Genomic DNA, 23109 nt, shown 5'->3' on the forward strand with positions numbered 1-23109 from the left:
ACTATGGATGGAGCTAGTTTAACGAATGTAGCAATAGGACTTCTGTCACATTTTGCACCTACACTGTCATGAGTTTTGTCTTTTTTCTGTCTGCAATGACAGGAAGAAACAACTTTATTTAGGTAAACACAATCCTGAAAAATACTGACAAATTAAAATAAGATTTTTCCAATAATCCCAACAGCAGAAAGAGAAAATGTAGTAGTACCAAGACAGTGAAATAAATAAAATAAAAAATACCTACTGGCAACCTTAAATGAATTAACTTTTTGACAAGGGTGTGACCAGAGAATACCACAATGCTGCTGGTTTTACAAGATGAAACTTTTGCCATTGTTGCAGTCAAGTACTATCAAGGACATACATTCGTTTAAAACTAAATATCAAATAATTCACAGTAAGTAAACGTTTTGATTTTTTCCCCCATTTTACAACAACAACAAAAAACACATTTCAAAGGTTTGCATTCTCAAAGGCTCAGCCTTAGTTTATAATAAAACAAGAATCACAATAAAAACATAAAAACAACAGAATATTTACATACAGTTGAATTCATTAGTTGTTTTTTTTCAGTAGTCAGCCACTCGTTATGTAGATCCCTTTTTACCAAGCTGTATGTCAGAGCACAAACAGTGCGGTACCAGCAGTGCACTATTACAGCAGTTAATTTCTCATGTTTGTCCACTGTCATAAACCATCTCAGAATTAATGTAAAAAAGTATTTCAGTGTAAACATTTCTTTGTGCGTGCACTCAGGTGATGGCTTTCACTGCCTCCAGTTCATCATCAGTAGTGATTTATTGTACAGTCCTTTCCGGGCTCTTATAAGTTACGTTTTTGAATGTAGATGTTGAACTTTTGAACAGAGGGTTGGTCCCCTGAAAAAGAGAGACAGAAGACACAGCTGTAACAACATGACTGAAATAATTGATAAGGTATAATTTTCAATTGGACTGTCCTCTGGGAGCTTTGTAAAAATCAGAAAAGCAACAGTTTTCCATTTCGCTCATCTGATCTGAACATTTGATGTTTGTCCATTTCAAATAAATTGTATCAACCAGTTCTGTTGAATTTGCAACCATTTGATCTACACAGTTAACTTATGAAGAAATAAAGGTGAGGACAGGGCATTGAACAACAACCAAGGTAGAATTTAATGTTCAACCCTGCCATGAACTGGAAACAGCTGGAACACCAGCATCGCTGTCCACGATGAAGAGCATTTTACATTAACATGGACTGAGGGTGTCAATCAAAAAAGTAAACTCTGCACCTTGTTGACTGACTTTTAACCATATATTAATGGGGGCATCTGTATAGACTTTACTCTGTTTTTATCATTTTAACCTTCTGTAGAGTTTTGTTCCTCTGTTATATTAAACTTGTGTTGGATTCACATCGTTCGTTTGACTCATAATTAGTCCACCATGGAAAAAGAAGGGTTCAAATAATGCATTATAAAACAATATACTAATGAAACATTTTTCCTCATATGTAAACCTCTCACAGGAAGTTTAAGTCTTTAAATGCGACAATCTGTATTAGCTTTGGAGAATGCAAAATCAAATGCAGAATAATGTAATATACGACTGTTACAAGTAACAACAGGGGAGAGCGCTGAGAAAAATGTTACACATCACTCAGTATAGCATGAAGGGCTCACCGTCTGCCATTTTGCCTTTGCCCGCTCAGCCTCAAATCTCGCCACCTCTTTTCGGTCATGCACTGAGATCAGCGCCTTCCACGCAGCCAGCAGAATCATGCCAATACACACAACAGAAAGGGAGACACCTAGAATGATCATAGGGATGTTGGGGGGCTCCGGGCACCCTGAGATAAGAAAATAGATGAGTTAAGTCGAAGCATAAAGAAAAAAAACAGCAACCTCAACACATATTTTACAGATGTATAAAAAGCGTTACCGTATTGTATCCTTTGAGTAGCACAGATTTCACATGGAAATGTTTAGAAAATATTTATTTAATCTCAGCAATCAGTAGGGTGAAAAATATATCTTTTCCAATGATTTGCTTTTGTATAGAATCACTGGTGCCATATATATTGGCACCATTAGGAGTTCCAAAAATATTATGCCTTTTCCCCCAAATTAATCCAGATCGTTGTTTCAAAAAGGACCTTCAATTATAAATCCACTATTAATGTTTCACTGGAATATAAATGCAACAATGAGGCCAATTTCTTTTAGTCATTGTTCAAAATGGCAAATGAGGATCCATGTTTATCTTGAAAAAAACATTAACATTGACAGTTTACACTGACAATTAGATTCATATCTATACATGGACAGATAGGAAATAGTATGACAGCTTCTTAAGGGTATTCTTATCGGTACCAAATATTCCACCTGAGTCTAGCATCAAGCAAATAAGGAATATGTGGAACAGCATCTGATGCCCACTGTTACTGCAGGCATGGTGGAAGACATGCAATTCTTCTTTCCCAAAAACCCTAGGAAACCTTGTGAAAGCATATTCATCATGGACTCTTAGAATTTAAATCTAAAGGCTTCTTTCTGAAAACTGAAAATAGTGCCCTTAGATCTTTTTTTTTAATGGTAATGGATCCAAATCCAACACAGGAGTGGTGATTTTTATTTTTTTTTACTATGGGCATCATGTTCCATAGATGCAAATTAAATAAAAAAAAATGTGGGGTGATCTAAAGACAGGATGCAACATCCAAGACCCGGGACTCTGGATAATGTAGTCTTTACCAGAGGTGCCTATTCATTTCAGATGGGGCCAAATCCGTTATGATTTGTTGAAAAACTTACCGTACTTTTGGAGATTGTAGGCGACGAGGCCGGTATCACCCTCTGCCACATGAAACGACACCCTGCACTCATTCTCCATCATGAGAGTGCATTCCACAGAAGCGCTCTGGTCATAATCTAAAAAGCAACGCCAACAGGCACAATCATGGAGTGAATATAAGACATACATCTGGTGCATATGTTTCATCGACCCTTTTGTACTTGAGCTGAGAACGTAAAAGGATAGTTCTTTCCTCTGTTGTGCTGTCAGTGAGATTTCCATATCAAACGTTGTAATCTGGTGTGTGCAGGTCACACAAAGACTGGAAAAACCTCCGGTGATAATCAGATACACCTCTCAGCTTGCATGGGGACAGTGGCTTTAAAATCAGCTCTTCTATGATGGATAACCAGCTCCTTTGGCTATTCACTGGCACTATAATGGCTCAGCCTGTACAACAACGTAAATAATATGTTCCCTATTGTCCTGTGGTACCTAAAAGGATGTGGTCGGTTTTGTGTTGGAGATGGGGGTCCAGACTTCAGAGGGACACATGAGTCGATTGAGGTCGGCATGCCTCCAAATCACTGAACCAAGGTGAAACTTAGGATGTTGACCCTGATATAAAACAAAACCTGAGTTGTTACAACAACTGCTAAGGGTAGGGAACCCTTTACAGCAGAGTGGGAGCCCATTTTTAAAAGACTCATTTTATTAAAGCAAATGTGCTGTATCATCTAAATCCCCTGGAGCCTTCTTCATTAGCTTGTTCAATTTTGAATTTAACAGCTAGTGAAAGTCAACGTGTCAAGACTAGAAACCTGTCCTAGGTCCTGTTTTGTTGTTGCCCTGAGGGAAAGTGTACCGATAACTGTTGCTGATATGTGTCCTGTCAACAGTTAAGCGCAAAGACTGTTTGAATGTTTCCTTGTCAGTCTCATTCAAGGACAAATATGAAATTCAAGTTTGGATGCCAAAACTTCTTGCTCACTTAAGTGTACTAGACAATGTGAAAAACAGTTGGGATATTCCCTGCTAACTTCCTGTATCCTAAACCTCTTCAAATGTGTTTTAGTCACAAACCCAAGGGCTAAATTAGGTGAATTTTAATTGAGTTATTTTTTAATCTTTACATCTCCAACCAATACCTCGCTTTTTTATTGAAAAGGTGGAAAATTGTTAACTTCAATTATAAACCCCCGCAGACAAAATAATTCCCTAATCATAAGTCGAAGATCAATCTCTCGAGTGATTTTAATTCTCTTAAAAATAAGCCTTTATTAGTATTTTAAAAGTTATTATATCCTGGTTGCAATCAGCATAAATAAACCACTATTTTTAAATTGTATCACTTTTTGTAAAACCAATTTACGTCCAATATACAAATAAATGAACTTCCTCTTAAGATTAGAAAAAAAGCCTACAAAACTCCCAGGTACATAGATCTGTGCACAGACTGTCTGGTTGTTGTGTGGTGACTCACTCCTGCTTATGTTCCCTCCCAAGGTATCCACTCCCGTCTGGTTTCTGATCTGGACTGTCTTCTGTACCGTCCTCTATGGAAGTACTCAAGCCTTGGTTACTGTCCCGACTCCTAAAACCCTGCTGGGCACTCCTGACAGCCTCTGCTCCCGAAACATTGAAGTCACCCTTGTTGTACCCCCAGACCTTCATCTACCTGTCCACTGTCCAATGTGCTCTTTTTATACCATCACCTACCACATTGGATCCAAGAACACCAAGCCCAGCACACTGTCTCAGCAATTCTCCTCCTCAGAAGAGGCCCAGAAACATGGCACTATCTTTCCTATCCCCTGTGTCATTGGTTCACTCTCCTGGGATCTAGAGCGAAGTATCCAGCAAGCCCTCATTGATGAACCAGATCCTGGGGGAGGACCACCACATCCATCTGGTGCCGTGTCATCTAGTGGGCTCACTCATCCAAGTTCTTGGGTCATCCTGGTTCTAGTCACACAATTGCCCTTATCTATAGATTCTTCTGGGGGCCTTTGCTCAATAAAGATGTCCTGGACTTTTCCACTGCCTGTCCCATATGTGCTAAGAACAAGAACTCCCATGAACCTCCATCTGGACTTCTTCAGCCCTTATCCATGCCTAGCTGACTTTGGTCCCACATAGCCCTGGATTTTGTCACCGGCCTTCGTCCGTCTAAAGGAAAGACCGTGCCATCTCATCAGCCCTACTGAAGGCTTTTGAATCCCAACAGCCTTCAGGGCACTCTTGTTGGCCTCTGTTCCTGAAACTCCAAAGTAGCTCTCAGCGCACCACTGGACCTCCGTCTACCTGTCCACCCTCCAACATACTCCACCATTTGTAAGCTACCACACGCTATCCGGCAGTCTGTTGACCACAGCTCACTGTGTGCCACATCACCAGCCACTTGGACTCCATTACTCATCCTATCCAAAAGCCAGCCTCTACCTGGACATCTTCACCTTCCTGCTAGCTCTTGGTGCTCAGTCTTGTCCACTGTCTCCTCCACAGTCCATGACCAGAGCCCTCCCAGTCACCCCTGCCATATGAATATCCTATAGTATTGCCCACTCTGGTAAAGATATGGTATATAAATAAACTACTTTTTTTTATTGTTGAAGGATAATCTGCCAAAAAACAATTTAAAAAAGGAAAAGAATACTTTGAGGATATTTGTATTTCAAAGTAAAATAAGTCTACACTATTTTTAACAAAATACATCAGTCTAATAATTAGCCATAAAAAGAATAACTAAACGAATATTGTAATTTATGCTTTCCAATTTCTTGGTTGATCAGAGTCTGGAAATCTTTTGTAATCCAGATATAATGATGTGACCTTAAGGCCTAAGTCTTTTAGGAAGTTTTCAAGATGAGAAAGATAAAACACTTCAAAGTAAAAGCATACAAGGAACCTTATAAACATCACAGTTGGTTCAAAAGATTTTTTGCGTGTTTGTTTTTACAAGCCCAAATGCTCCAATACATTGAAATGCAAAGGAAAAAGAGCGTTTGGAGGTCTGCTGTTTTGCGACAACTCTCCTTCCCAGTATGGAGGCATAATGCCGTACAACGTCACCATTGTTTCGACGAATTCTGACTGGCTGACAGAAATTTTAGCTTTGCAATGCACTGCACCCTAAGCATTTGGCACATTTAAAACAATGCTTTGTGACGTATTTATGCCGGTTCGAGTGGATGAAAACTTTTTGAAGACTTGTGATCCTGTGTTGCACAATATTTGTAAAAACGATGTGGGGGACACATCGTTTTTGTATAAAGAGCCGGACACGTGTGTACAGTGCCACGAAGTGTGGCACCAGCTTTCTGCAATAACTGGTTGTTGAAGCTCCGTTTTTATACTTTCTATACGTAACTGGCAAATTAACAATACCTGTATACTTCAACAAGCTGTTGTGGAAGGCACAAGTTGCTGCCAATGCAAGGGAAAAGCTTGGACACCACTGATAAAACGACTATAGTCCATTACCTGCTGTTTTGTTTATGGAAATTTTAGCAGCGTTGCAGTTTTGATCACACAACCCAAAGTCATCCTTTTCAAGCAGATGGCACTCCACACAGGTCCTTCAAATAGAAACACACAGACAAAAACTGACCGTTAGCCCAGTAGAAAACCTTGAAAATATAACTTTGAAGAGACCTCATCAGTAATACAGAATATACAAAGAAATCACAGCATCAGTCACTTATCAACATTTTCCCAAGGCTGCACTCCCTCGCCATCACCCGTACTCCCTGTAAATGGTGGTATCAAATGGCACCAGCCCTGACAGCTGCTTTACAGCAGGGAAAGGAAATCTTTTAGTGCTGTGTTGGGGACATTAGTGTCTTTTGATGTTACATGGAAGGTGCAGACACATGTGAAGAAGTAGAACAAAACATGATATCCCTGATCTTTAAAGAACAGCCAGATCATGTAGCACTAGCAAAAAAACCATAACACAAACAGATATGAAAAATGAGGCATCTTTCTGGTAAGGAAACGTCAATCCAAGCGGTAAACCTGACCGATTTTTTTTCCAGGTCACCCAGCTTCGAAGAAGAATTTGTACTCACATTGCCGAGCTACACGAGTCGCTGCATGTCGGGCACCTTTCACACTTTTCTCCAGACGCCCCAGGAACAGAGCAGACGCACTGGCCGCACTTGCATCTCCCCCTGCCGCTGCAGAGGCTGCCGTTCTCCGACACGCATGCCTCGGTGCTGCTGCTGCAGTTACAGTACTCCCCCGTCCAGCCGCTTTCACAGTGACACTCCCCGCAGTCGCACACTCCATGACCTAAAAGCGCAAAATCCTTCAGCAAACCGGCTCAGCACAAAAACCACAAAACGTAGAGGCGGCAGCAGCATTGGCATGCGAGACCTCACCTCCGCAGAGTTCTCCTCGGAAGCGAACACAGGAGTAATTGTCACACTCGCAGTAAGGTCCGTAGATCCGGCCGAAGCTGGAGGCGTGACACACGCACTGCCCGCAGTAACAGTCCCCTTGACCGTTGCATATCTCGGAGTCGTTGGTCGCTAGGCAGTTGCTCAACAGAGCGGCCTCCTCGTTGCATTCGCACTGGGCTCCCAGGAACCCCGGCTGACACACGCACACGCCACAGTGGTAAACCCCCTGGCCTTCTGTGCACTGACTGTAGTTTGCTGGAGGAGGGTGCTGGCAGTCACAGGAGCAAAGCGACTCAAGTTGCACCTCCAGACTGTCCTGCAAGCCCACCGGTTTGAGGGAGAAATGGCGAACTCCTGACAGACATCCTGAGAGGCCCACGGACACGTTGAACAACACCTGCAGGGGAAAGAAAGGGTTTGAGCGAATGAATTCAAACCCAGCACTGATTCCTGGAAGTGTTGCTATGGAAGTATCAGAATATCTCTGTTGTGTGGTCCAGAGTGAGGTAAAGTAAACCTGCAGTTGTCACAACTTTACAGAGATTTTATATCTTTAACAAATCACATGCGTTAAGGGAAGGGTGAGTAACTTACCCTAGAAAACCTTGACATGAGGTAGTACTGGGAATTGGTAGTCCCAACAGACATATTTAAAAAGTCATAACAACTGGTATTTCACCTTCCTGAATTAAGCTCTGAAGTGAACATGACACTTAGGTGTTTTGAGTTTTTGGTTTCTTTTTGCCTGGGTTAATTCACTGCTTTTAAATGTCATATTCTACCATTGCAATTCATACATCTGTGGATTAGGTTGTTATTTAATTCATTCATTCATTCATTCATTCTGCTAGATTTCTTCCACGTGTTTTTCTCCATTCATTACACTCCTCCCCTCAGATCATCTGCTTTTGTTAGTCTCAGCTGTTCCTCATCTCCACCTGGTTGCTCTCTCTCGTTTCTGCCCCATGTCCTGTTGTTCTGCTCTGGATTCTGTTGCCTCCCCAATTCTACCCCAGGGTCCGTAACCCTGCCCTGTTCTTCATCTTTTATTCTCCTCGTGCCTGTTTAGGTTTACTTTTTGACTGTTTTGGTAAATCCTTGTTTTTGTCATGCGGCTTTTGTGTTGCCATCTGCGCTTTGATCCATCTAAAGCCTCACAAAACATGACAGACACAGGACCACCTGATGCACACAGAGAATTAAAAATAGCTTCAAACTTTGGATGTATGCCTGTCCATTTGGCAAACAATCCAGATTTTTTTTTGTGGTTTACTTGTAGGGTGGGAATGTCACCAAATGTTTTACCATTTTCCATATGCCAGGGCTTGACCATAATAACTACATAATCTCTGAAATACAACTCTGTTTGGTGGAGAACAAAGATCAAATCATGGACGTTGCATCTTGCAACTTTTTCCGTTACTTCTTGCTTAAATTTTAATAAATATTTTACAACTAATTATCCAGTTAAGCAATTTCTCCAGTGTCTTTCACAATTTATCATTTCTCTTCTAAATACTTTAAAATGTCTGAATCTGGATTTCTAGACTGAACGCTTTGTTGGGTATGATTTTGGTTTCATGGCTTTAAACAGTTTCTCAAATCAGCTTGTCTTTTCAGACCAACTAAAGCTGCAAGTATGTTTCACTTTATCAGAGCACCAACTACACTGCCCTCTATGCACACTCCACTATTGAAGAAAACCTATGTTTAAAGTTTGTTGCAGAAGACTAGAACAAGCCAGTGAAATACCGGAAGAATATTGTCTAGTCCAGGGGGTCAGCAACCTTTACAACCCGCTGAGCCATTTTTTGTCCTCGGTCCAGCTCAACAATTTTTGTTTAGAGCCACAAAAGTTACACATCTGTTTTTATAGTATAATATAGAAAATTTGTTTAGATTTTTTAAAAGTAAAGATCAACAGTTATTATTTAACCAACAGTATTTTTATATTTAAGTTTAATGCATTTTCTTCAATTAGGCATTTGATTTGTATAGCAAATGGCATCAAAATGGTGAAAAAGCAAGTCGATTACAACCTATTGACAAAAAGATACCTAATTTATCTATGGTAAAATATTGTATACACCATTAGTTTCTTTTCTTTCTGGAAATGTTATGCCTATATTGCACAACTAAAGCTAGCAATTTAAAACTACCTTTACATTTAGAATCATTGACAAATTTTTTCTCCCCTCATTTTTGGTATAAGTTTTTAAGAGCCAAAGCTGAAGGTGTAAAGAGCCACAGGTTGCAGAGCCCTCGTCTAGTCAGACCAGGTCATAGCTGAACTCTTTAGATGTCCTTGCACACGTTATGTTTGAAGGAAGAATGGTTCCGGACATCACCACACATAAACACGCCAAAGGGTAAATTTGTGAACAGCATGGTAGGGGTTATTTTACACTACGGGAGTACTGGGAGATTTTTTTATTATTGAATGAGGGATTAATAGAGAAATGGACCAGCATTTTGTGCATATTTACCAAAAACAACACCATGTGACTGAGAGTATGATATTGCACATGCTTGCAATGAGTAAACAAAGAGAAACAATGGAGCCGACGGACGTATATATCACCCCACTATGCCACTTCCAATATGACAGCTACATCGGCATACGATTCAGTGCTCAACGAGGCATCTACGTAAATATGTTTGTGAAGGAGCTGAGTGATTCAGCAACGGCCAGCCGAGATGTGATAAGAACGAGAAAATAACCCCAAACCCTGTAGATCGGGTTGGTCTTCGACCACGCTGTGTCAATTGTTGCCTTCTTGCTTTCTCACAGTTTCGCGGTACTGCCGGTACAATGTTTATGTCTGCTGATCGTACCCGAAAAAAAAAAAAAAGTTATTTTCAGGCTCAAAAAGGATTAAGTAAACACCATCAGGACAAACGCTTTTTTTTATTTTATTCATTTAGTTATTTTTATTTGTTTTTTTTCCTTTTTAATGGTCAAAATATAAGTGACCATGTCCCTTTAAAGATAGTTTGTAAAGAAGAATGGGTCAAAATCAAATCTGAGCAATGCATGCAACTAGTTTCTCCAAAACAGGAGAAATGTTAAAGTTGGCCTTGCAATAAATACATAAATAAAATAGTAGTTAAATTTAAGTCTGTTCAACACTTGTGTGTTCAAGTTTTTATCCATAACTTCAGGTGTTTGCATGTGTGGATACTTGCATTGTCACTAAAAACAAATTGTGAGATTTTCATGCCAATAACAAATATAGTTACTGAGAAGGCAGCTGAAATGTTCCATCCTGTATATTTTATGGTCTGCAGCTGTCCCCCTCATTGTGTTATCTTATCTTTCTCGTTAAATTGCAGCACTTTGAACTCCACTGCACTGCACGAATGCCATGCTACAAGTACAAATGCAATAACAACAACAACAAAAATGCTTTTAAAAGCAGAAGTAACTGACCGTCTCGCCTGGTTTGATGTTGGAGCACTGTTTTAGATCAGAAAACACCGAGCCATTTGGACAAATGGTTGCAAAAGACATTTGAAGCACCTCCGTGTCTCCAAGGACCTCGAGTTCAATCTCTGAACGCAGCTCCTGAAACACAATTCATGAACTTTACACTTCAGTAGCCTGTACGGAAAGAAAATAAGATACTGAAGAGGGTGGCCCCTTGTCTGTCTTGAAAAGAGATCTCCAGGATCATAAATGGAATCACAGTTTCACCTCGCTGTGACCCGTGGTGTGCTAGCTAGCTGTTTGAATCTTCAGTCGTCCAGGTGAGTCATAGCCAGGTGTGTTTAACCAAACAAGACGGCTAAGAAGAGAATGACAACCGACCTCAGGTGAAGCGCACACTGAATGACGAATGGACTCTGACAAACTGTCTGAAGGGGAACAGAGGGATAACTTTAACTGCACTGCATTGAGATTGTTGCCGTGACGGAGAAAAATGGGATTCTTACGGGATACACCCAACCTAACGTGGATTAAGTCCATAAACCAGACCCAAAAATTCTGCAGTGTTGTGCAGTAAATAACTTTCGGGGTGTTTAAAGCGATACGGCTCAAAATATCTCCTCTTTGAGAAACCAAACCATAATCCAAAATACCAGGTAACTATAAATACACATTATCTGCCGACTATCATGGAATATTCCACTGTTTGTATTGCACAGCGCCTGTAGGCTCTGTGTCTACAATCTGAGTGATAACAGGGGCTTCTCTCCTCAGTGTGGTTAACGTGGCTGCAAACGCCGTAACTAGGCGCAGTAATTAAAGGACTGGGCCCCAACTCCACCACCGGTCATCGCCGCCAGGGGGGGATTTACAAAGCGACGAAGCCGAGAGCGGCGGAGGGAAGGAGCGGAGAAGAAAGAACAAGTTAGAATCGGAGAAGATCAAACGGACGGGACAAGCAGAAACTCGCCACGAAACGTGTTGGCGCAAAGCGCAGGATGGCAGGGGTGAAAGAAATTCAGCAGAAGGAGGAAGAATGAAAGCAGAACCAAGCGATTGGGGAGGAATTCAGGGAAAGGCCGACTCATGGCTGAGGGTCAAGTCATGGTGAACATTAAAGAGGTTGAAAAAATTATTTATTCACCATGTCACAGCTGCCAGTGTTAAAGCTTTCTTTAGGGCCCATCCTCAATCACCAGGACTGCTTGTTTACCTTGTAAGCTGTTACAATCAGCTCCAGGATATTCCTTGAATCTGACTCCAGGACTCCAACTGTGGCGCCAGGTATGAGATCTGCATAGTTCTGAGAGGAAAAAAAACAAAAAACTGATGCAGATAACTGTCAGTGTTGGTGTCACAGTGTGGGCAGCCCTGCTCAAATTTCCAAAATTAGAAGGATGGAAAGGGCAAAGAAAAAAAAAAAAACAACAACACACGGGGCTAGTTCTAACAAGCTTATTACAGCTCAATAGATAAATATGTTAACCTCAGTCAGCATTACACTCCCTAAAGACAAGTATTTTTCTAGCATGGAGTTACTCTACTGGGGAAAAAACAAGTCACAGATGGGAACGGTTACCTTGTACACATTTATCTGCTTATTGGTCACAGCAAAAATCAGAAGGATGTTGTTCTCCACCACTTTATCAATCAGCTGACCGAGAGTTGGATACTCCTGAAAAAAAAAAAACCAGCAGATTAATAGTGAGCATATCTTTAGAAACAAATTATTCCTCAAAGCCGAGCTGATAATGAGCTTGACTAAAGGAAATAATAATTTTAAAAAATTGCCCCTACTACTGAACTGTCAGGAAATACTGAACGTAGACTCACTCGATGTTATCAGAACATTCAACTGTATCCTGAAATGACACAGCTATGTACTAGCTGGCAAAGGGTTGGGCGCATGGGAGGGCAGGTTGGGGCTTAGGAAAGGGAAACGTAGCTGAATTTATATCAGCTAAAAACAGCATGAAGTGATCTGAATTATGTCAAAGAAGACGTATTCAGCGATTTGAGAGCTTTTATTTTACATTTTGCATTGTAATAACCAGAACTACACCGCAGTGTACTTTCACTTGATTTTATGTGACCAACACGGCATAGTGCATGCAATGAAAACAATAAATAATTAGGCTTTCAGTTTTTACAAATAAAATCTGAAAAGTGTGGCTTGCACTAGTTTTCAGCTCCCCGTTTGTTTGATTCCACTAAGTAAAATCCATCGACTTCCAAAGTAGCCTAATTGGTAAACAGGGTCCAACTATGTAAAACATCAGTTAAAAAAAACAACAACAAAAAAACATAAGCTGTTCAGTGAAGGTTGCAGAGTTGGAGCATAGTCAACGTTTAAAGCAGAGACAGGTTGTGCACCTGTAGATCTAACAAGACATGGCCGTCCATCTGAACTGACAGGCCAAATCTTACCTTTATGGAAGTGGGCCAAAAAGAAAGCATTGCTGAGAGAAAGCCATATTGACTATTTAAAGTTTGCGCCGACCCTTGGAGTGGACACAGCAAACACACGGAAGAAGGTGCTCTAGTCAGATGAGACCAAACTTGAACTTTTAGCTCAGACCCAAACCTCAATAAGTGGTGGAAAACTGACAAAAAAAACAAAAAAAAAAACACCTCAATGTTAAATCCTGGTGGTGACAGCCTTATACTGCTTATACTGGGCAGGGACAGAGAAGCAGATCAGAGTTTACGGGGAAACGTATGGAGACACACACAAGGCGACCTCAAAGAAAACCTGTTAGAAACTGCAAAAAAAAAAAAAAAACTGCAAAAAAAAAAAAAAAAAAAACTGTGGAGGAAGTTTGCCTTCTTTGAACGCCAGCCCTAAACCCTGCAGTTGCAGCAACAACTGAATAGATTTCAAAGCATATTGAGGTGTTAGAAATGAACACGTCTATTTACAGACCGAGATTTAACTAAGAATCTGTGACAAGACTGGAAAATGACCCCAAAAGTCCTTCAACTGTATTTGCAGCGATAGGTGGTTCTACAAAGTACTGACTTGGAAGGGCCGACTACAAAAGCACACCACACTTTTCAGATATTTCTGGTGGTCTATCAAATAAACTCCTAACAAAACTAGACAGATATTTACGACTGTAAGATGACAAAAAGTGAACAAGTTCAATTGATACTTTTGTAAGACAGCAGTTTCAGTTTAGGATTGTGGTTATTAAGCACCAGAATTAACCTTGCATGCCTTCTCTGAGGTATCTTGGATGAAGAGTTACCTGATTTTTGGACATGGAATATTCATTGTTTGCATCCAGATGACACTGTCCGTCATTGGGAATCACAATCCCGGCCAATCTGCTGTCCATCCCAAAGTGTGAGTCTCCGTCACTGACAAACACCAGAAGACGCATGGAGTCATTCCTCCATCCGATCTTCTCCTAAAAAAAAAAAAGCAGCAAAACTTGCTTGTTACGAAACATAACCAGAAACCTGAAAGTCTTACTTTTTTTTTTTTTTTTTGATCTTACCCCACAAACCGCTGCTTGCATGATAGCATCAAAACCACTTTCCACATCATCTGTATTAGCAGACACATCTTGCTTTGCGATTATCTCATTGAAACTGCTGGTTCTACTTGTCAAAGACAAGACATGTTTGTAGCCGAATGTCGGGAGGCAAGTCAGTCCCATATAACTGGAAGAAATCAAATTTAAGACAAGAAAAAAAAAAAACAAGGTAAAATTACACAAAAGTGATATTGTTAAAGTTCATAGGATGTTTTCTTGCTTTGATATGTTTTGAACACCTGCAGGGGTTGACCAGATTGTCCTCACTGATCCTGATGAAGGGAAGGACGGGCTTTTCCACAAAAGAACCAAAGCCCATTCGAAATTTACTGGTGAGCTTGGACATCTCTCTGGACAGAGAGGAGCCCAAGTCTTTGATCATCTTAAGATCATCGATCATAGAGGCCGACAGGTCCATCAGGTAGTACAAGTCCACAGGATAATCCTCCGTGTGTTGAACCTTAACCTGAAAAGTCACCTCACTGCCTGTGGATACAGAAAAAAAAAATATATCACCATGTATAGCACTCCCCCCACCTCCAGATATTTAATTGAAGATATTCTGAGCTCATTACCTGGTCGCAGTTTGAGAGACATTTTTTGTGGGGAGATTTGAGTGCTGTTGGCGTCGCTTGTGCTCCTCCCAAGCGGTCGATCCTGGAGGATGTGGCTCTCGGAAATGGGGAACTGGAGATGGTCCCTTGAGCATCCTTTTTCTAGCAAGCTGTCCAGTGTGTCACATCTCTCTGAGACCGAAACCCAGTCTGTGAAATTCTGACAGATGAAGGAAAAGGTTGCAACTTTATATATATATATATATATCATGCAACATAACACAGTTTCATCTAAATATCCTATGTTTTATTGTTCTTTATCTCTGAATCCAGTACTGTTTACCTCCTGAGTGCACCAGGCACAGTGAGGATTGAGCTGCAGACACTCATCACACGTCACAGCTGAACATGACCCTGCAACATACATGAACTTGTTAACACAAAGCAGAGTCTCCACGCAGCTGAAAAATCATTTCAGGGAAGGTAACTGAACTTCACAACGTGTAGCTATAATTTCCGGACCTCGTTCGTATAATGAGGTTCAATCAGGCACCTTTATGAGCCTTGAGAAAAATACGATTCTAATTTTATTAAACTATAATCCCAAATCTGGGATCAATTGCCGTTTTTGACAATGATGTCAAAAGTCGCCAAAGAACGTGTTGTGCGCATGACAGCCGGGCTGCACCGCGCACGGCTCCAGCTTACCCTCCACGGTGTAGATCCAGTGCCGGAGAACCAGGCTCAGCAGTAGAAGCCACATTAGTCCGTGAGGTTACTGGGTCAGAACAAAAAAACAAAAAACAAACACAGATGAGGAATGTTTCAGGTTTAATCATGGGCTATTTCCAGACGTGAAACATGTCCGGCGCCATGTCTCCCTTCGACTGAAAGTGCACATACAGAAGGAGAGCGCTGCCGCACCGCAGCACCTGGAGAGGAGGAGGAGGCGAGCAGCAGCTTTTACCTGCGCTCTACTTCCGTCCAGGTGAGACTAGACGCGAGGCGGGGGCGGGAGCGAATCACGGGCTTTTATTCTGACCTCATCGTTGCTGCTGTTGTTTTTTTCTCCCCTGTTCCCTCTTTATCGAATGTGGAGGAACTAGGCCTACTAGTTTTGTTTTACTTAAAATACACAAATACATAGAGAAGCAAAACGGTGTGATATAACTGAACTGCGCACTGAGTGGCACACTTACATGATGCCTTTTACTTCCCTGTGGCTATATTGAAGATAAATGGATCATCTGAATACATTATCTTGTGATCATCTATAAACTAAATTGAACTATTGCTTCTACTTTTTTTTTTTTTTTTGCACCATTCTGTATCATTTTATGGTACATTTAATGCATACATTAAATGTACCATAAAATGATCTGTTGGAGTGCATTTGCATCTGAGGTTCAAAAACAGCATATTTCCAGTTACCCTACCTCTAACCCACCTTGACCAGATGGGTGCTGATTTTATACAGAGAAGAAATCAAAACTCTACACACATCCTGTTAAACCCTGGGTTTTATTGATGCAGAAAAAAATATATATCTTACGGTAAAGGTAAATCATTTCAGAATTAGTTTCTCTGCATTTAGTTACATGTGATCCTGAGCAACTCTGAAAGCGACTTGACGTTTTTTGGGGGGAAATAAGGAATATTGATTTAAAAAAAAGTGATCGCATAAGTATGCACTGAGTATTTTGTCACCTGACTTGGGAATACAGGCCTGCTCTCCGGAGCTCAGCCCTCTTTAGGTCACCCCACAGATTGAATTCAGGTGTGGGCTTTGAATGAGCCCTTTGAAAATGTTGATCTTCTGCTGGCTAAACCATTGTTTTGTTGTTCTGGATGTACGCTTTAGCTCATTGTCACGCTGAAACACAAAGTTCCTCTTCCTCTATGTGTCGTTCTAACCAAAAAAGCTTGCGTTTGTCCCAAGGTTGACTGATGCAGTAATTAGAACTCCTCCTACTTTGATTTAGGCCCTAATGTCAGCAGAAGCAAAAAACAACCACAGACAATGATGCAGCCACCACCATGCTTCAACCTGGATATGTTTTTCTTTTGGCAATTCACCGTGTTGATTTTGGACCAAACAAACATTTTGGAAACATGTCCATAAGGATTGTTCAGCTCAGAAACAATGAATACCTAACACATGCATCCATGCATGTGCAATCTTTTTTTTTCTCCTATACCACATTTCCTTGCATATTGTTTTTAGAGTTTAGATGCATTTTTGCTACATCTAGTCAAGCTTACATTTTATTCTACGTAAGAAACATAAAGTGACATTTCAAGTCAAGTAGCTGTCTTAAAACTAATTGAAACTGTTACTGTTAATGTTTGGATGAGCATTACAAGTGTAACATCTACTGCAATAATAAATCTTCTGATCTTCCTAGCTAATAAATTACGTAGGTATGTCGTGTAGAACAAGAAACTGTGCCTACTTAAAGGATTGTTTGGTTGCCTTCATTTCCTAAATACTCCTTGTGCCTTTATTCTGTGAGTATATGGGTGTATGTGTTAGGTATTCAATGTTCCTGAGCTAAACAATCCTTATATAGTACAGACAAAACGTGGTATTGAGCAATCACAGCCAGAACACAGAATAACCCAGAAACAGTAACGGATATGTTAATGTTTAACTCGTGAATCATAGTTGCCGTCGAACCAGAATTTTTGTCATTGACGGCTGACAGAAACAACCCGGGAGGCCTTTTGCAGAGAATGAAATATGGCTGTGTGTGTGTGTGTGTGTGTGTGTGTGTTTGCGCGCTGTGTGTGCAGTTCACAGGGTTGGAGGGTGTGGCGCTGTGTAGGTGTTGAATCACTGACAGCTGCGGACCAAATATCACTGCTCGTCCCAACTAAGAGGAGTCTCACAAGTCAACGCCACACCCCTCTGGCTGAGGGCGAGTCCCATCTGTCACCCAAAAACCCCAGCTCTGCCCCTGGTATACCAGTTCCCCTCCTTTTAGCTCCAGTTCCCCTCTGGTTCAGTTTTGATCGATCTTGCCCTCCTGACGTGTGCATCCGTCAGGCTCCCCCTTCACATCCTGCCTCTCGGTCTACCTGAGGTTTCACGACCCCTCCCTCCCTCCAACCTCCTACCTCAACATGTCACAACGTTTCCCCTTCATCAAATACGGCGGGTGACTTAGACATCGCAAAGCGTCGCACGCCGCTAAAGATAAAAGCGTTGCTGCCTGTCAGCCGATTCCTTTGGGTCCGTCCAGTTTTAGTCAGTGTCATGACACGACCTTTAAACGAGATTGAGAGTGATGCACAATAAAAAAAAAAAAAACGCCTTCAGTCCTGCCTTCAGATTCCTCTCAGATCTGCGTGTCTCTAATACAGAAAGTTAACCCTCCGGTGAGCAGACTCACCTCCAGGGCCGTCCTCTGATAACATGCTGTCCGCTCGGAGTCTCCCGTCCTTCCAAACGAGTGTAAAGTGGAACGAAATCCGGCCAGCACCATGAGTCTTTTTGTGTCCCGGCTCTCGTCAGAGTAACAGTAAACCTATTGTAACGGCGCCCTTTATGAAGCATGGCTCTGGGGTGACCCTGCTGCCCATGCTCCTCGGCTCATGTGTGGCGTTGCGTGTGTGTGTGTGGGAGTGTGTGTGTGTGTGTGTGTGCATATAAAAGCGGGTGAGTGAGTGGGTGTGCGTGCATGCAGGGGTCGTGTGTGGGTGTTTGTACAAGCTCCAGCTTGCCCTTATGAGTGTGCAGAGGGAGGCTGCAGTGATAATGAGTGACAGCAACAACTGCAGGCTGCGAGATCTCCACGGGAGCCGGCTTCTTTATTAAGAGCCGACCTGCCCGATGTGCTTGCGTTGCGCCCAAGAGGCCGCGCCGCAACTTGCGTGGAGCAAAAGCACGGGCTCTCTGGTAAGTGCGGATGCTGCTTGGGTGCGTTTGCCCGAGTTCAATTATTTCCTGTGGTGGAAAGGAGGGGGAGGCCGAAGGAAAGGCGCGCCAGCCTTGTGGTACAGCCTCCCTCATGCCCTGGTATGGCAAGAATGCAGGTGCACTCGTACATGCTCGTATGAATGGAAGAAATTAGGAGAGGGGCAAATCCTCACTGTAAAAGAATGGATTCGATCAAAAATTAGATGCTGTTAAATATTCCACCACAGCTTTCCTTGGCTATAAAACTAGCTGGTATGCGAACAAGGTCGCGGCAATGCGCCAACATTTCTTAGCTTACTTTCATGAAACACATGTGGGAAGTTTAACAGCAAGTCATAAAATACCTGGGGGAGAACCGTTGCTCGTGTGAAGGCCCTGAAAGTTCAGGCTCAGGGTGCTGCAGGAAAAGTTAGAAATGCACCAAAAAAAAAGGTTTGAACTTTTTCCTGCTGCTTGAATGCGTTGGTGAGAGAAACAAATACAAAGACATTCCTGTGAATTCATTTTCTGAACATGTAATATTTTAACCAGTCTTTTAAAAATAATGATAGTAATTACACTTGCAGAAAGTTTGATAATAAACGAGGATCATAAGAGATAATTGTGTAGAAAATCACAAGACGAACACAAAACGTTTAATAATAAACATGTTAAAGGGTCCTAATAGATGTACCTTGCTGTTTATGTATTATGAGGAACTGTTTAAAATCCACATTTGGAGTCAACATACTGAGGTCCGTTGCTTCGTTTAACAATGTTTTCTTTAAAGATAAAATGCTTTGAAGCCAAGAACTTTAGATTCACAAACAAGATAAATTAACTTAAGCTTAATCATGCTCTGGCACAATCTTTGTAAAGTCCGTCATGTAAATAATAAAACTAATGGTGTTTTATTGTTGGCGACACAGATTGTAAATATTTGCAAATAGCAATATGCTTTATATTGCACCTTTATGCCGTTTTGCAGGAGGAAACAGCTGGACATGTTCTATATATAATATCACAACATACTCTTCTACTGCTCCAGTGTTTCTACTGAAGCATAAATGCACGGTGACGTTCTGGAAGGGTTTCATTAATCACGTCAATGCAAGATTTTAAGAGATTTTGCATTGCTCAAGGGTTACGTGTCTTTATAAAAGTAAAAAGGCATTTAGATCTGGATTTTACAGTAAGATTAAGACTTGCTTGTTTGGTGAATCTAAATTTAGCAAATGCTAACAAAGGCCCAACCTGTTTTCCAAAGCTCTAAATATTAATTTTCATAAAAAGATATTGATGTTCTTCTGTAAATAACTTGGCCACCATTTTGTGTGGAAAACAGTGAGAGGTTCTGACATGATCCCGCCCCACAGAGATAGATGTGGCTTTTTGCCATAGTGCCCTCATCGTAATCCCAACATTTCAGTGTCTTATTTATCTAATCTGACTTTATTTTTTGGCTTGTTGGTTGATCAGTTAAAGAAATCTGAGGGTTTTCATCTAGAAAAACATAAATGTTCATATTTTGCCATCCTTTTAGGGTCTTTTGTTACAGCCATTCTTACGGAAACCTATATCCCAGGATATTAAAAGCCTGCTGATCCCGGATCCATCCCATGTGTTGAATCGCTGACGTGTGTCCCGCTAAATGAATGCTATCGGATCACGCTGTCTGCCTCCCCTAAAGCCTGCACCCCACCTCTGACCTTGGTATTCCCCGGGGCACCTGTGCCATGTGTCCCCTCAGCTGTGGAGAATTAAGCACAGACCCTTGATTCGCTTGTCTCTGATGCTCAAAGGTCTGATGCCTTCACAATTGCCACTTGATTGACACGACAGAGTGCATGAACTGCGGTGGAGCTGCAGTGGCTGGGCCCGGGGTGGCCGTTTGTGTTTTGGAGAGTGTAATAGCTAATCTTGCGCCCCGGCGGGTTTTTGATCCCTCTGAGTGGTAGGGGATGGAGGCATGGTGCCTTCATGTCTCTGGGATCAGCTGCGCTAAGTCTGAGCTTAAGAAGGAGATCCGGTGTAAGAGTGAAACTACAAAGGCTGTGGGCCTGAAATAGTGCAGGAAACGGGGAGAGCAAGAGCACACATGCTGCACATGTTGCTCATCTGATCCACCATAAGCTGCATACATAACATCAGAGTCAGCCATGCCAAAAGATATCCATGAGTGGATGTCAGTCCTGGTGGCAGCACGTTGAAACACTTGGGCCCACAGCGCCCCCTGCTGTCACACACACACACAGCACACCTCTGACTAGTCTCAGCTTTATTGCTTATATGGAAAAGTGTCAGATTCAAAAGCTATTCTTTTTCTGCTCCGTGAATCAGAAAAATCTTATTCTTCATCTACGATTTTAATTAGTGCATGTTTTTATTTAGATCCCCAGCAGGGGCGGATTTAGGAAATTTGGGTCCCTAGGCAAAGAAAGGCATGGTGGCCCTCTGAATTGTAAAGACAACACATAAAACAGACCCATTATACAGATACAAAAATTTTAATAGAATAGATATACATTATTTTTTCTACCTTTTGACCCTCTCTTATCCCCTTTCTTGTTGTTTTCCTCTATGTTTTCTTTTGTCCCTTTTTCTAGTAGACAAGCCATGATCTGCTTATCTGTTCTCCATTTTTTATTTGAATGAAATAATAGCTGGAAGTAAATCTGCGCCCGTCTCCATTTCTTGGCAAGATCCTGTTCTTCACCTGGAGCGGTCCTCTCAGTACTATTGAGCAGCGTGCACGATCAGACAGCTGATTGGCCAGAGCTTCAGGAAGTCCACTGTGCTGACTGCTTACCAGCAGAGTGGGTGATGCTGGACTCTCTCAGTCTGGTGGAACAACATCATTCTCAAAGCCTGGCTGGATAATCGGGGCCCCAAGGAACGTGGGGGCCCTAGGCAACTGCCTAGTTTCGCCTAATGGTAAATCCACCCCTGATCCCCAGTAGACACCGTGAAGACAAGCCATGGATCTATAGCTTGTGTTGGAGCTGAAAAACTACTGAAAAGATCTTTGACCAGACTGTTAAGCAAATTGATCCTCCGCATCTTTTGGACCTCCCAGTCCTTTCTAATTATTTTTCTTAGAAATTCAGAATTTGACGTTCCTGTTTTGGGTTTCTATACCTCGTCTTTGCGCATGATTGGATTCAAAAGGGGAAAAAAATGTTTTCCATAAAAGTGTCTTTTATGCACGGTTGTGTCACTGACTTGTTGCCAGTGAGTCGACTTATTTTGTTGTTGGTGCCTGCATCATACAGTTAATTATTTATTTAATTATGCCCGTCTCAATTTCTGAGATAATTGCCTGGTGTCAAAAATTAAAAAAGCGTTTTGGAATGGTTAACTTAATTTCTCTATGATTATTAAATCCTTGCTTTCTGTTTCTTTTTTTTTATTATTTACACGTCATCTCAACATCTTTGAGTGATGATAGAAGTTGTCCTCAAATTTTTACATCAGGAGATCAAATAATGTATAATTTATTCTACAAAAAGGGAACTAAAAGTAAAATCTTCTTGAAATGAGTATTTGTTCTGGATTTGAGCAGGAAAGTTTAAATGATCTGCCAATGAAACTTGCATTTAAAACAAGAACAACTCATCTCCATCATATTATTTCAAGTGCAGTATATCTAATTATCTTATCTTAGGGGTATAAATACTAATTCCGTTGGCAGATCATTTTATTTTCCTGCTCAAGTCAAGGACAAATACACTTATTTCAAGATTTTACTTACTTTTAGTTCCCTTTTTGCATTGTATATCCCATATCCTACTGACAATAATAAAAACTTAAAGTGAGATCTGTTTTATATAAATCTCACATTACATTACCACTGCAAAAAAAAAAGAAACTGATCAATAATGAAAACATGAGTCATATCTGAGAAAGAGAAGAGGATTTTATTGTTTTTATTTCAATGTTTCCAAAGGAGAGAGAGAGAGAGAGAGAGAGAGAGAGAGAAAAGAGAGGATTGTTTGAGAATCAGTAGAAGGTGACAGGAGGGAAGCAATGAGGAAAACATGTTTGTTTTTTTTTTTGTTCCATTTTTACATTTTTTTCCAGCAACAAATCTTCAGAAAGGGAAAGTACTCTCAGTAAATCGTCTGGCTGTATTTTTGCCCGGCGTTCAGCGCTCACTGTTTTTAGCGGAACAGATCAGGAAGCAGCACCACGACCGACCGTACGTGTTTGACCTTTTTCCTTCTTCCAACATGGTCATACATCAGAAATTCATCAGGAAAAAAAAAGAAGGACAAAGTAAAAAGTATAACTCCTCTGCTTTTCACTTTTGGCCCTCGCCGAATGAGGCCCGAATATCTTAAGAAAGATGGTTCTGTGATGTAATTTCAACCACCACCAAACTGCAAGGATATATTCCTTAATTTCTTAAGTACTTCGCGCATGATTGTTTAATTTCGGAAGTTATTTTTTGCGTGCATCCAAACTGTCTGGCATGTGCAAAGTTTTCAACTTTTAAAGAAACCAGGGAGTTGTGA

At 41.2% G+C, this 23109-nt stretch overlaps 1 protein-coding gene across 4 annotated transcripts; it reads right to left on the reverse strand.

Annotated features, from left to right (window-relative positions):
• Positions 1-69: 69 nt before the first annotated feature.
• On the reverse strand, positions 70-18313 carry itgb6 (integrin, beta 6). Of its 4 annotated transcripts, none has more exons than XM_012874436.3 (16): positions 18090-18313; positions 15406-15475; positions 15041-15111; positions 14719-14917; positions 14383-14629; positions 14105-14270; positions 13853-14014; positions 12184-12279; positions 11818-11907; positions 10608-10742; positions 7157-7574; positions 6845-7067; positions 6258-6352; positions 2795-2911; positions 1664-1830; positions 70-878 (listed from the first exon to the last, which is right to left on the reverse strand). In XM_012874436.3, exons 2-16 carry the CDS (start codon positions 15458-15460, stop codon positions 798-800), a joined length of 2322 nt encoding a protein of 773 aa, XP_012729890.2. In that variant the 5' UTR covers positions 15461-15475; positions 18090-18313; the 3' UTR covers positions 70-797. The 4 variants fall into 4 exon arrangements, with proteins under 4 accessions (XP_012729890.2, XP_021178185.2, XP_021178187.2 ...); XM_021322510.2 differs by lacking the exon at positions 18090-18313 and adding an exon at positions 15601-15984; XM_021322512.2 differs by lacking the exons at positions 1664-1830; positions 18090-18313 and having other exon boundaries at positions 15406-15990.
• Between the last annotated feature and the right edge of the window lie 4796 nt (positions 18314-23109).

Source organism: Fundulus heteroclitus, chromosome 4 (genome assembly GCF_011125445.2).
Source record: "Fundulus heteroclitus isolate FHET01 chromosome 4, MU-UCD_Fhet_4.1, whole genome shotgun sequence".
Lineage (NCBI taxonomy): Eukaryota > Metazoa > Chordata > Actinopteri > Cyprinodontiformes > Fundulidae > Fundulus > Fundulus heteroclitus.

Coding starts and splice junctions, on each gene's coding strand:
- itgb6 (XM_012874436.3), bottom strand. CDS start 15,460: ATGTGGCTTCTACTGCTGAGCCTGGTTCTCCGGCACTGGATCTACACC. Junction 14,630..14,718: donor GTCTCTCAAACTGCGACCAG/GTAATGAGCTCA, acceptor CTGTATCCACAG/GCAGTGAGGTGACTTTTCAG. Junction 7,068..7,156: donor CCGAGGAGAACTCTGCGGAG/GTGAGGTCTCGC, acceptor TTGCGCTTTTAG/GTCATGGAGTGTGCGACTGC.